Consider the following 13815-nt stretch of genomic DNA (forward strand, 5'->3'; position numbering starts at 1 on the left):
GAAGAGAGAGACAGAAATCAGTAGAAACGTCCTTTGGAAGAATCCTGCTTCAATATACTGAACTCACTGGATTACTTCAAAGCTTTAGACACTTTAAACACTGAGAGGGAAGCTGGTTCAGCTCTCAGAGGTAAATCTGAACACTCAGACCTGAAACAGACCTGACGTCCATTTTTCTCACTGTCCCGGTGACCCAGTGATCGTTGTCTCTACGTCCAGGAGCTACACAGTGTAGCTCCACGGCAACGCTGTACTTCCTGTTTACATCCCTCAAAGTATTATGGGTATGCTTCTGGCGTGATAATGTCTGCAGCAGCAGTGAGAATGAGAAAAGAGTAACACTGCACAACCTTCTTCCTGCTGCTCTGTCCGTCCGTCTTGAACAGTGCTCACACTCACACTGTCTCATCGTCATGTCTCTGGAGCTTCAGCAGTTGTCTCCTGTGTCACTGTTTTCAGGACAGAGTGTCGGAGCTGCCGGCTGGTCCCGAGCCCCCCTTCTTTGAGAAGGGTCTCTTCAGTCTGCTGTTTGCAGCACCCGTTGACCACACACCAGTGAACAGCAGATTTGGAGACGTCCTGCAGCAGGTTCACCCCGTCTACAGACCGGTAGGTGTCCCACGGCGTCCCTCAGGGCTCGACACTCGGCACCCTGCTGTTTCTATGTCAACACTCGTAAACTGAAGCATCTGAATGTGTTTTTCAGGGTGACGTCGTCTCCGTCACGTTCGTAGCAGGAAACCCAAGACACTCTGGAGACATCGTAAGACCAAAACCTGCTCCCTGGTTGTTTCCTGGTTGTTTGGTTGTTCCTCAGCCTCTCGGTATGTCTGGCGCTCTCCGTCCTCTTTGACCCCCTCGTTCTTCTTCACAGAGAAATACAACTTTTGTTCAAGTGGAGCTTTATCACACCAAATCAGACAGTTGGAAGGTCGTCCACAATGATGCATCATGGGAGACCAGGTGAGTTAGTGTACTCTGTGTGAGACCAACATTCACATCCTTTACTACGGTAAAAGTACTAATATCACACAGTATAAATACTCTGTTACTGTCAAACTGCATTGAAAATGTTCCTTCAGTAAAAGTATGTGAGTATAATGAGGAGAATGTACTTCAAGTATTCAGAGTAACAGTACTGCGTGCAGTTAGGTGTCTGGTGTGTCTGTTGTCCTCTTGTCTCTGGTCTTTAGATCATTGTGTCTCTGTGTCTGTTGTCCTCTTGTCTCTGGTCTTTAGATCATTGTGTCTCTGTGTCTGTTGTCCTCTTGTCTCTGGTCTCTTTAGATCATTGTGTCTCTGTGTCTGTTGTCCTCTTGTCTCTGGTCTTTAGATCATTGTGTCTCTGTGTCTGTTGTCCTCTTGTCTCTGGTCTTTAGATCATTGTGTCTCTGTGTCTGTTGTCCTCTTGTCTCTGGTCTCTGTAGATCAGTGTGTCTCTGTGTCTGTTGTCCTCTTGTCTCTGGTCTTTAGATCATTGTGTCTCTGTGTCTGTTGTCCTCTTGTCTCTGGTCTTTAGATCATTGTGTCTCTGTGTCTGTTGTCCTCTTGTCTCTGGTCTTTAGATCATTGTGTCTCTGTGTCTGTTGTCCTCTTGTCTCTGGTCTTTAGATCATTGTGTCTCTGTGTCTGTTGTCCTCTTGTCTCTGCTCTCTGTAGATCATTGTGTCTCTGTGTCTGTTGTCCTCTTGTCTCTGGTCTTTAGATCATTGTGTCTCTGTGTCCGTTGTCCTCTTGTCTCTGGTCTTTAGATCATTGTGTCTCTGTGTCTGTTGTCCTCTTGTCTCTGGTCTTTAGATCATTGTGTCTCTGTGTCTGTTGTCCTCTTGTCTCTGGTCTCTTTAGATCATTGTGTCTCTGTGTCTGTTGTCCTCTTGTCTCTGGTCTTTAGATCATTGTGTCTCTGTGTCTGTTGTCCTCTTGTCTCTGGTCTTTAGATCATTGTGTCTCTGTGTCTGTTGTCCTCTTGTCTCTGGTCTCTGTAGATCATTGTGTCTCTGTGTCTGTTGTCCTCTTGTCTCTGGTCTCTGTAGATCATTGTGTCTCTGTGTCTGTTGTCCTCTTGTCTCTGGTCTCTGTAGATCAGTGTGTCTCCTCATTCATGTCTCAGCAGGATGTTCCTGTTGGAGTTGGTTGAGGTGGAGCTCATTTTAACTCAAACTAATGATTCTTTTCATTCTGGATCAATCAGCTGATCATTTCCTCCATCGATCGATGGATCGATGGTTTGCTTTGGAAACAGCAGACCTTAGAGCTGAAGCTAAATGAGCGTCAGCCTTGCTGTCAGCAGTGTTTCATGTATCTTTGATGGATTTTACACGACGTTTCGCTGCAGGTTTCACTGGCTGAAGGGATCCAAACAGCAGAGTAACTCCACCATCGAGTGGCACATCCCCCTGTCGGCCCCCAGCGGCTCCTACAGGATCAGACACTTTGGACACTACAAAGAGCGGAAAGGCCTGCAAACCGTCATCCAGCCGTACGAAGGGACGTCCGACGTCTTCAGTGTCACCGCCAGCTTTTACTATCAGTGATTCGTCCGAGGCTGCAGCTCCTGATCAGCGACCAGCAGAAACACAAAGACCGTCGCCTCAAAGGAAACTGAATCTGTGCTTAATCACACAAACACCAACACACAGATTATTTATTGACCCGCTGAATATCAGAGATGTGATTCTCAAAGACAAGAAAGACGTCAGCAGACGTCCTTCCTTCACTGCTTTGACCCAAAAATGGAGAATCATTTCAAAACTTGATAAACATTTGATTTGATTTGTTTTCTTGCACAAATTAAATGAGACAAAGCAATGAATCAGAATCAGAATGAAGTTTTTCAGTCATTTCATTCGTTATCATGTCTTTATTTATTATTCACTGCTAAAAATGAAACATACAGAGTCAAAAACTCTGGAATGAGCCCGTAAAATACCGTCATGTGTACGCTTGTAAAGGTGACAGTAAATGATGAGATAACAGAAGTAGTATTTATACATTTCGTGCTAAATACTTTTACTTAAAGCCGCCTCCAGGCTGCAGTATTTTTACCTCCGACAGACTGACTCCAGAATCATCGACTCTGGTCAAATAAACTCTGTATTTACATCCTCACTTTGTGTGCGGTGAACATTTACTTTTCTAGTTTCTAAATTTCCTTCAGGAAGAACAAAACTTAAATGATCTTCAGGTTAGTGTTGGAACAAAAAAACGACAAAATCACGTTTGTATCAAAAATATTTATTTTAAACTTGTCTGTGTAGAAATCTGTCAAAAAAGCAGAACTGCACAACAACAACAACAACAACAACAACAACAACAACAGGCGTTTTTGGTCATCACTGCACGGGTTCATGCAGATCAGAGAATGAGGTCAAAACATCGACTTCACTGACGGTCAGCGTGATGCTGAACCCATCTGCCAAACTCAACCTCAAACTGTGACCTTTGATTCCAGCGACGGAGTCACAGGACGGGGGTCCAGGTGGATGGTGGCTGTAGAGTTCACGATTTAAGACATATTGTCAATGCGAAGTGTGAATGAGCATCTGCTGTGCAGTTGTCATTTAAACACTGTCCTGTGACCAACAGGAGGCGGGCGGCGTGTTGGCATCATGTGAGTGTCATGTGAGCGTGATGTGTCATGTGGGCGTCATATGAGTGTCATGTGGGCGTCATGTGGGCGTCTTGTGAGTGTCATGTGGGTGTCGTGAGTGTCGTGAGCATCATGTGGGCGTCATCTGAGCGTCTTGTGACTGTTATGTTAGCGTCATGTGAGTGTCTTGTGAGTGTCATGTGGGTGTCATGTGGGCATCACGTAAGTGTCATGTGGGTGTCATATGGGCGTCATGTGGGCATCGTGTGAGCGTCATCTGAGCGTCAAGTGGATGTCATGTGAGTGTCATGTGACTGTCATGTAAGTGTCATGTGGGCTTCATGTGAGTGTCATGTGACTGTCATGTAAGTGTCATGTGGGCTTCATGTGAGTGTCATGTGGGTGTCATGTGGGCGTCAAGTGAGTGTCATGTGGGTGTCATGTGGGCGTCAAGTGAGTGTCATGTGAGCGTCATGTGAGTGTCATGTGGGTGTCATGTGGGCGTCATGTGGGCGTCATGTCAGCGTCATGTGGGTGTATTGTAAGTGTCATGTGGGCGTCATGTCAGCATCATGTGACTGCTGTGGTACATTCACTCACTCAGTCGTCGCCTTGGTCGAGATCCACTCAGGCGACTGAGACTCTTTAACTTCCTTCATGTTGAAAACACAGGCAGCCAATCACAGCTCACAGTGGTGACAAGTAAACAAGTACACTGACTCAAGTACTGCACTTCAGAAGTATTTCAATTTTCTGCTACTTTATACTTCTAGTCCACTACATGAGAGGGAAACTCCACTTTCTTGACATTTATTTGATCAGATTAGTGATGTTGCAGATTCAGATTACTGACATTAAATATAGTTGATAATTAAATTATTATAGTTAAACTACCCTTCAGTACATAAAGTCATAAATATGAGCTCCACATTCACGAGCTGCTACATTAAAGTGAATGAACACATTAATGCATCAATAGTTATGATACAATAACATATTATACATTATACTGATATGGGCCATTCTGTATAATGAGTACTTTTACTTTTGGTACATATGATGGTACAACTTTTGTACTTATTTTCAAAGCAGGACTGTTGTTTGTACCAGAGTATTTCTACACTGCAGTAAGTCCTCATATCAGCACAGGTGGATCGGCTGCGTGTGGAAGGGCAACACGCAGATGAACACCATTTACGTCAACACCAAAGACAAGCTCCGAGGCATCGGCTCAGTAAAACAGAAACATCCGGATGAGATCAAGCTCTCAATGATAAAACCTGCCGCCGTCCTTAAAAGAAGCCATCATAAACTCTGTTGTTGTCCAGGTGACAGATTAAAGTGCTCTCAGTTTGACGCACACACATTTAGTCCCAGATAAAAAATGCTTTGACCTGTCAAATCAAACAAGATGGAGGGATTCACGTTCACAGTTTTACCTCCAGAAACATCTTTCCAGACTGGATGAACGCAGCTGTACAGAATACTTCAGACTGCAGATGCAGGTAAATAAATACTCACTGTAGAATGCTGGTAAGTTTCCACTGACAGTTCACAGAAAAGCCTGATGTATTTTTAAACTTTAGAAAACTCTGCTGGAACATTTACAGTTTTTACACATGTTTAGTTTGGAGGAAGTCGGCCCACAGAAATGTGGACAAATGCACCAAAAGTCCAGATGCACCAAAATCAGACAAAAACAAAATCGACGGACATCCCTTTCAGTGTTAGCATGCTACCATAACATGCTAACTGTGTCATGCTAACATGCTAATGTTAGTTCCTGCTGCTCAATGTGATTCGGAGGTGAATGTAGAACATTATGCTAACATAGCATGACCTGAGGTATGCTAATGTGACAACGGTAAGCATGTTACATCACGCTCAGTGTTTCATGCTGACATTATAACATTAGCGTTACTGTCTTAACGCTATGCTAATATGTTACATTAATGCTGGTTAAACATGTAGATGTTTCTTTGTCAATGTCCGTGCTTACAGCATATTATGGTATGTTAGCATTAATCTAAGTACCTACAGCGGAGTCATGCTGAAGTAAGCTAACACTGGACATGATACATTTAGCACAGTAACACTCAAATGAGTTTACCTGTTAACTTGAGTATGAACATGTTATCATAGTAATCACATAGGTCTAACATTAGCATGTCAGCATGAAACATTTAGCAAGTTAACATTAAAATAGAGCGTTCGTGTGTCAAAATTCTAGCATTGATGTTACCATAACCTGACTGTAATGTTAGCTTGGACAGAGTCAGGCTAGCTGTTTCCCCTGTTTCCAGTCTTTATGCTAAGCTAACTGTTTCTGGCTATAGCTTTGCACTTAGCATACACACGAAAAAGTCTTCGGTCTGAACAGCAAACAAAGAGGAAGAGAAGAAGAAGGTTTTCCAAAATGTTGAGCTGTTGTTTAAATCAATCGACATGACAAACGTTAACTGCTCTGAACAACCTCGACCAGCTTGTGACGAGCCGAATGAACACATCACGCACTAATCAAACGTGATAAACCAGAATCAGCCGGATTGCATTACCATAAACTCTGGAGCTAAATGCTCAATGAAATGAAAAGTACATGAATAACAGGAAAGGAAAAAGGATATTTGGCGCATCTCTACAAATCACTGTGAACTGGAACATAGAAAAACCTTTCCTCCTCTCAGATGATCACATGAGTAGTTTTGGGGTGGAGGAGATTTTGGGAGCTTCTGTCTCTTCTCACATGGTTTTGGTAACTTCCTGTTTGCTGAGGAGGACTTCCAGGAGACGGAGTTTGGCCTTCAGCTGTTTGTATTCCTGGTATTCCTCCTTCATCGGAGTTCGATCTTCTTTTTGGCAGATTCTGTCAGCAAACACGAGTTTGTGTTAGTGTCACCACACAGGAAGTAGAACCACAAACAACAACGAGAAAAAGAAGGGGAAGAGAAAACTGTGGGTTAGCCTCCATTAGCCAAACAGACTGAAGTCTTCCTCAAATGTCCAGATGTTATGGACGCTTGTATTTTGCTTCTTGCAGGTGGAGCCTGTGGATCACCTGCTCAGCAGCGCCCTCTGTGGCCACATGTAGCAATAACAGGATGATGGTGGCATCACACGCACACATCTACGTCTCTCTGTAGCTCTGCTTCTCCATTTTACAGTGTGGCGTCAATCAGTAATCAATATTTCCTAAAGGGCTGTTTCTCACCTTCCAGTCTGACGGTAAAATTCGTCCTCAAACTCTCTCAGAGCTTTCCGCCTCGTCTTCTTCTCTGCCCTCGTCTCCCGCAGACACTGCAGCAGCTGAGACCTGGTTCGGATGGAGGACAGGGTTCATAGGTTACTGAGGGGACGGGACGCACAGGGACATTTGATTGGACAGACTTTCAACATCCGCGTCCACACCTGGAGGCTTCGTGCAGGTTGGCCACGGTGACGGCAGGCCGCTGGTGGACGGCTTTCACCTCGTCCAACGGGGACACGAAGGCTGGGTCGCTGTCCCGGTCGCTGTCCTCCTCGCCGGCAGCCGCTCGGGTCGGTCTGCGAGGGGGCGGGACAGGAAGTTGATCGACTGTCGTGGAGCTCGTGGAGTCTTCATCAGAACCGTCCTCTTCCTCCTGAGACACAGAAGCAGACAGAACATCAGAGAAACAGCTCGTCAGCTCTGAGACGTCCAGCTGCAGTTTGTCCTGACTGTTAAAATGGAATCTGATGCTAACATGCTAACAGCAACATAAAGGCCGAATTAGCAACAATATGAGATGAGTTCAGTTAACGAGGAGTTCAGAGAAGGTTTTGTCCTCCACCACCTCCTGTGGTCTCCATCCTGTCTGCTGCTAATGTTAGCATGCTGCTAGCGTGATGATCGTGTGTGTGTGTGTTTCTCACTATGGTGGTGATAGGTGGGCTGGCACACAGTAAACGTTTGATCATCTGGTATCTGTCGTAGAGAGGCTTCACCAGGGTCCTCTCCTGATTGGTTCCCTGAGACAGACAGAGAGACATGAGACGATCGGCTGAATCTGGGTTCAGGGTGAAAGTGTGTCTTTCTTTTTTCTGTCGATTGACTCATCAATTAATCAGAAACAGGATCGGTTTCATGCACATTCAAGGACTCTGACAATATAAAGCTCAACGAGGACAAAAAAAAAAAGTTGTGTAAAAATCTGAACTGAACAATAAAATAATAAAATGCTAAATAAGAAATAAATAGTAAATTAACAGTGTGCTGACTGATGATGGACAAACTGTCCAATCAGTGGATGTTTGGTGTTTGTGACGCTGTGCGACTGATTTTAAATACACTTAAAAGGTCAATGGCAGTAATGTCTGTCAGGACAGAGGACGTCTTACAGATTCTGACTTTTATTTGACAGGATCAGCTGACAGATCTGCAGAAACACGACTTTTTATCGTTTGTTGACGCTGCGCTCGGCCTCTGGATGGCGCCGTTACTCAGCAGGAGGCTGAGGACTCACCGGACGACCGTGAAGACTCTCAAAGTACAGAAGACATTTCTGAAGAGTGATCTTCTCCAAGACCATCTGAGCCTGAGTCATCTCCTGCACACACACACACACACACACACACACACACACACACACACACACACACACACACACACGATTCTGTCAGTAGAGTTTGGTGTGGATGCGTCAGTACAGTGTTGCATTGTGGGACGTCTCACCTTCATGTTGTCCGGCAGGCCCAGAGTCTGTCTCTTCTCTCTCAGTCGTCTGAACAGAGACTCCACCGTTTCCTCCAGGGAGGGTTTGTGCTCTGACGCCCCCTGCTGGCCGGAGGACTGCCTGCAGGACACAGTTACTGACTGATGGACCGAGGACCTGAATCACTGAGTCCGCGAGACTGAGGTGTCGGTCTTACCTGCAGATGCTTTCTGGACCGTCCTGCTCCTGCGACTCAAACACAGACTGTCTGAGTCTGAGCTCTGCAGGAGACACACAGACACATGTACATGTACTCTAAAGACAAAGTTGAAGTACTTCACTTTATCTGACGGCTTTAGTTTCTTTTAGATTCAGACTTTTACTCACAAACACATGAAGACTTCAAAAAATCTGATGTTTAGCTACAAATTAAACTCCAACAGTTTATTCAAGTCCAGCTGAGACAACCACTCCATTAATCAATGAGTGTATCGACAGAAACTGATCGATCATCTGTTGTTTCAATGGTTCATTGATCTCTGCTGTGGATCTGATGTTTGATCTTCTCACATGTTTGATTGGCTGCTTTTCCTCTCAATGATCTGAATGTGTTTGTAATAATGTGGAGGAGACACAATGATCTAAAGAGAGCAGAGGACAACAGACACAGGGGACACAATAATCTACAGAGACCAGAGACAAGAGGACAACAGACACAGGGGACACAATAATCTACAGAGACAAGAGGACAACAGACACAGGGGACACAATGATCTAAAGAGAGCAGAGGACAACAGACACAGGGGACACAATGATCTAAAGAGAGCAGAGACAAGAGGACAACAGACACAGGGGACACAATAATCTACAGAGACCAGAGACAAGAGGACAACAGACACAGGGGACACAATGATCTAAAGAGAGCAGAGACAAGAGGACAACAGACACAGGGGACACAATAATCTACAGAGACAAGAGGACAACAGACACAGGGGACACAATGATCTAAAGAGAGCAGAGGACAACAGACACAGGGGACACAATGATCTACAGAGACCAGAGACAAGAGGACAACAGACACAGGGGACACAATGATCTAAAGAGAGCAGAGGACAACAGACACAGGGGACACAATGATCTAAAGAGAGCAGAGGACAACAGACACAGGGGACACAATGATCTACAGAGACAAGAGGACAACAGACACAGGGGACACAATGATCTAAAGAGAGCAGAGGACAACAGACACAGGGGACACAATGATCTAAAGAGAGCAGAGACAAGAGGACAACAGACACAGGAGACACAATAATCTACAGAGACAAGAGGACAACAGACACAGGGGACACAATGATCTAAAGAGAGCAGAGACAAGAGGACAACAGACACAGGGGACACAATAATCTACAGAGACCAGAGACAAGAGGACAACAGACACAGGGGACACAATAATCTACAGAGACAAGAGGACAACAGACACAGGGGACACAATAATCTACAGAGACAAGAGACAAGAGGACATTTCACTGATTACACTCACACGCTTTACTGTAGTAACATTTTCAGTGCAGGACTTTGACAGAAACAGAGTATTTGTACGGTGTGGTATTAGTACTTTTACTGAAGGATCTGAATTTCAGGATGTTCAGGGTGATCAGTGAACAGTTCAGAGTTCAGACGGCTGATGTTTTTACCTTTGAGCTGTTTGCGAGCCTTTGCCAGTTCGCTCATCACTTGGATCATCTCGGGGTTCGAGTATTTGTCGTTGTGCGACGGCTGACGAACAGAAGAAAACCATCGACATCATTTCTGCACAACTACAAGTCAAACTAGACTTAACTTAGGAGCTAAATGATTTTCTGTTGTTGGTAGACAGTTAGCGAAGCGGCTAAAGTAAGATGGATTTATCGAGTCAAAGCTAGCTTGAGAGGTAGCTGCAGCTAGCTTTAGCTTAAACCGAAGGTAAGTTAAATTTTTGACTTTCTCCTCGTTATTATCTAATGGATAACAGCCACTGTGATGAACCGATATTCTGGTTATTCACTTCAAATAAATGAGGAAGCAGATAATCAATGTATGGTGGAGAACATCTGCTAAAGGTAGCTAGCTTAGCATAAAGGCAGCTACCTTTAGCAGATCTCAACACCTACCTTTAAATACCTTTAAATCAAATCAGACATTTCAAATTATATAAAACGGAATAAAAACTCAATAATAATAATAATAATAATAATAATAATAATAATAATAATACAGATGAGACTTGTTGGAAACAATCAGTAATCTGGTTAAATGATCTGTAGATATGAGCTATCAAACTTGAACCCTCTCTTTGCCTCTGGCTTTATGAAACAGCCCTCTGGGTCCTGGACTTGATTGTGGACTGGAGTCCTGCTGTGTTTACCTTATAGTTCATCTCCTGTTCAAACTGATCCTCGAACCTGCGGACCTTCTTCTTCAGGGTCTGAATCTGCCTGGTGAGGAACGGGATGGACGAGGGACACTTGTCCTCTGAGGCCTCTGGCCTGTCCCGACCCCGACACCTGGACATGAGACAGGGACAGATAGTCTCAAAACAAGAAGTCCCAGATCAGGACCAACAAGCTTCAAGTTAAGACTGAATCAGGACCAGCAAGTCCCAGGTTAACTCCAATAAGTCTGAAGTCAAGACCAATTAGCCCCAAGTTCAGCCCCAATTCAGGGCCGAACAAGTTCCAAATCTAACATCAAGACTATCAAGTTCCAAGTAAAGATACCAACACAATGTAGTTAATTTGTCCCCAGTCAGAACTAAAAAGTTCCCAGTCTAGACCCAAACTAGACCAGTAAACAGAGACACCTGTAAACAGACAGCTAACGGACAGCTAACAGACAGGTGAGACTTACAGCATGTACTGCTGGCTGCAGGGTGGTGACGGTGCAGTGTCGGGGTCGGAGTTGAACCTCAGGCTGTGGCTGAGGCTGGAGCAGCGGGGGGAGGGCAGAGGACTGGTGCCTCCCGCCAGCAGCTGGAGGAGAGCGCCGGCTGCTCCAGCTCCTCCTTCTCCTCCCCCTCCTCCTCCCTCACCTCCAGGGCTGCTCCTCTGGGGGGAGTAGGGGGAGTGGTGAGGGCTGGGGGGCAGTGCTCCGTCTGGGGTCAGGGGCTGCTGGCCAGGGTGGATGGTTGTTAATGGTTGATGTCTGGGGGACAGTGGAGGTCTGGTCAGGACTGTCAGGAGCTCTGCAGACACAAAACATACTGATTAATGTTTCAGAAATATTTTAAACTCCCATTTAGTTTTTATATTTCTTCAGTTTCTAAAGAATCTAAACTTTGAAAAAAATGGTTGTTTATCATCGTACAGCCAACAATGATAACTTCTCCTGTGAAGACATACTTACACAGAGATATAGTATATTATTACCAGAATGGCCTCTGGAGACACCTGAAGGACCAGTAGAACAGGACCACTGTGAGAACATAAAGGACCTCTAGAACCCAAAAAACTACAAAAGAGATTGTGGAGATAGAATGGAATGAGCTGACCAGTCCTCTGCAGCCGCTGGTTCACGTTCAGGCAGATTTCATGGCTTGTTGTTTATGTCCTCATTAACCGAGACAGAAGAGACCCTGACTGGAGTCTATATGGTCCAGTGGTCATCAAAGTGTGGTAGCTTCAGGCTTTCTGATGACTCTGCTTGTCCCGCACAGCGGTCCAGCCGCCATGCTGAGTGTGCTGCTATTTATAGAGCAGCATCAAGAGTAAAAGCACTGTTCAGCACGTGAGACGATGTGTTCACTTACTGTGACCAAGAGCCTTCAGACAAAGGCAGAACTCAGCTGCACCTTCAGACCAGAGGACAGGGTTCGTAAGGCGATGTGATCAAACCTTCAGCAAGTGTGTCGAGCTAACGTCACTGTCCACTGGCCCTGACCAGATAATCAGCCTGTGATGCTAATGTTGCTTCTGTTGACTTTAACTTGGAAACTGTGAGGTTGCAGCAGCACCTGCTCGCTGCTCCACTGATCTTCACCTTCTTACAATGAAAAAGACGTTTTCACATAATGCACATTCGCTTACGGTTGCACTTTGCTAACTCTTCAGGCTTAAAGAGAAACTTAACACCCAGTTGTAGCGTTAACACACCCCCACATCACTGATGGTCCAGACTGTGGCTTGTTGGCACTGTTAGCTTAGCGTTAGCTTAGCGAGGCTTCAGCAGAGGCAGTGAAGAGAGACAGAACAGCGGATGTGAGTCAACACGAGGGAGGATGGAAATCTGCCACCAACACTGCAAACTACTCGCTCACTACTAGTCGTAGTAGTTTATAGTATTTCTGCTGCTCTCAGTCATTCCACACTGTCCACACTGTCCACAGTGTTTTCAGGTAACGTCATGGATTTATCACAGAGTCACTGGAGTTTCAAGACTGAGACCACAATCAACAGGTCAATGACGCAGTGACAGACAGACAGACAGACAGACAGACAGACAGACAGACATGTGCTTGGACAGACAGGTGCATCTACCTGGTGGACTGTTTTCATCTGCGGGGACATTGTGACAGAGAGCCAGCGTCTTTCTCTCTTTCCCTCCGAGCTCCAAGGGGTCACAGGGGTTCTTATGCTCTTTGCTGCCCAGGGCAGGGGGGCTCCCCTCTGGGGACGGACCCAGCGAGGGGCCCCCCTCCACCTCCAGCGCCTGGAGCTTCAGCAAAGAACTCTGCAGGCAGAAGCAGAACATGCCAGACACACGGATCCAGAGATTAACCTGGTCCCAGGAGGAGGCAGGTGTGTGGACTTGTAGTTCAGATGATAGTCCAGTTGTTGGAATATGCCGGACAGTGAGGTGCTGTTATGAATCAAAGATTCCAGATATTAGCCAGATCCCAGCCTCTGAAGCACCACTTGTGGAGGAGATGTGCAGATGTTATTCAGGAGGTAGTCTGTCCCCACAGTCCAAAAGATGAGGCAGTTACCTCCTATCCACGAATTAGTCAGGAGTCATCCATTGAAACAAGGCATGATGCCTCCTGCTTGTCCAGCTCTTCCAGAGATTAGTCACATGTAAGTAAACATTTCAGGAATACAAATGTTGTTCCCTCTTCCTTTGGGTCTGTTCTTTCTCGCTTCACTCCAGCGATTAGCCAGTTCAATAAACCAGTGGAATTAGGATCCTACAGCACGCAATACGTCACAGAAATGTTCATTCACCTCATTCTTCTCCTCTCCTCATGTTTTCAGCATGTGACAGTCCAGGAATTAGTCAGCTCTGGAGTGACTGAGCTCAGCAGTGAAAGAGGAGTGGAGAGGTTTTGAATTTTCATCCTCTCGTTCTGCACGTTCACTGATGATGATGATGATGATGATGATGCTGCGCTGGTATCCCTCCCCTTTCTCTCTCTCAGTCTCCCATTAGTTCTCCACCTCTCTCACCCCCCCTCGTTGGATTACTCATCCTCAGGCTCGTGAAGGAGAGAGGAGGGAGGATGGAGGGATGGAGAGGTGGCGTTTGCTCGCCCAACTCCATCTCCTGAGGTGGGTGGGAGAGAGAGAGAGAGAGAGAGAGAGCGAGAGA

At 45.6% G+C, this 13815-nt stretch overlaps 2 protein-coding genes across 2 annotated transcripts in view; one reads left to right on the forward strand and one right to left on the reverse strand.

Annotated features, from left to right (window-relative positions):
• The window catches only part of asah2 (N-acylsphingosine amidohydrolase 2), a 10888-nt gene extending 8354 nt beyond the window's left edge, over positions 1-2534 (forward strand). Inside the window, exons 17-20 of the mRNA XM_076760432.1 lie at positions 460-609; positions 707-763; positions 875-963; positions 2336-2534. Coding sequence (XP_076616547.1) covers positions 460-609; positions 707-763; positions 875-963; positions 2336-2534 — 495 coding nt within the window. The remainder of the gene's footprint in view (positions 1-459; positions 610-706; positions 764-874; positions 964-2335) is intronic.
• A 539-nt stretch (positions 2535-3073) lies between these two features.
• Positions 3074-13635, reverse strand: LOC143338733 (protein FAM13C-like). Its single transcript, XM_076759341.1, has 11 exons — positions 12768-13635; positions 11143-11476; positions 10661-10799; positions 9951-10032; positions 8474-8537; positions 8277-8397; positions 8068-8151; positions 7478-7573; positions 6995-7206; positions 6798-6899; positions 3074-6452 (listed from the first exon to the last, which is right to left on the reverse strand). Exons 1-11 carry the CDS (start codon positions 12979-12981, stop codon positions 6329-6331), a joined length of 1572 nt encoding a protein of 523 aa, XP_076615456.1. The 5' UTR covers positions 12982-13635; the 3' UTR covers positions 3074-6328.
• Between the last annotated feature and the right edge of the window lie 180 nt (positions 13636-13815).

The sequence above is a fragment of the Chaetodon auriga genome, chromosome 20 (genome assembly GCF_051107435.1).
Source record: "Chaetodon auriga isolate fChaAug3 chromosome 20, fChaAug3.hap1, whole genome shotgun sequence".
Lineage (NCBI taxonomy): Eukaryota > Metazoa > Chordata > Actinopteri > Chaetodontiformes > Chaetodontidae > Chaetodon > Chaetodon auriga.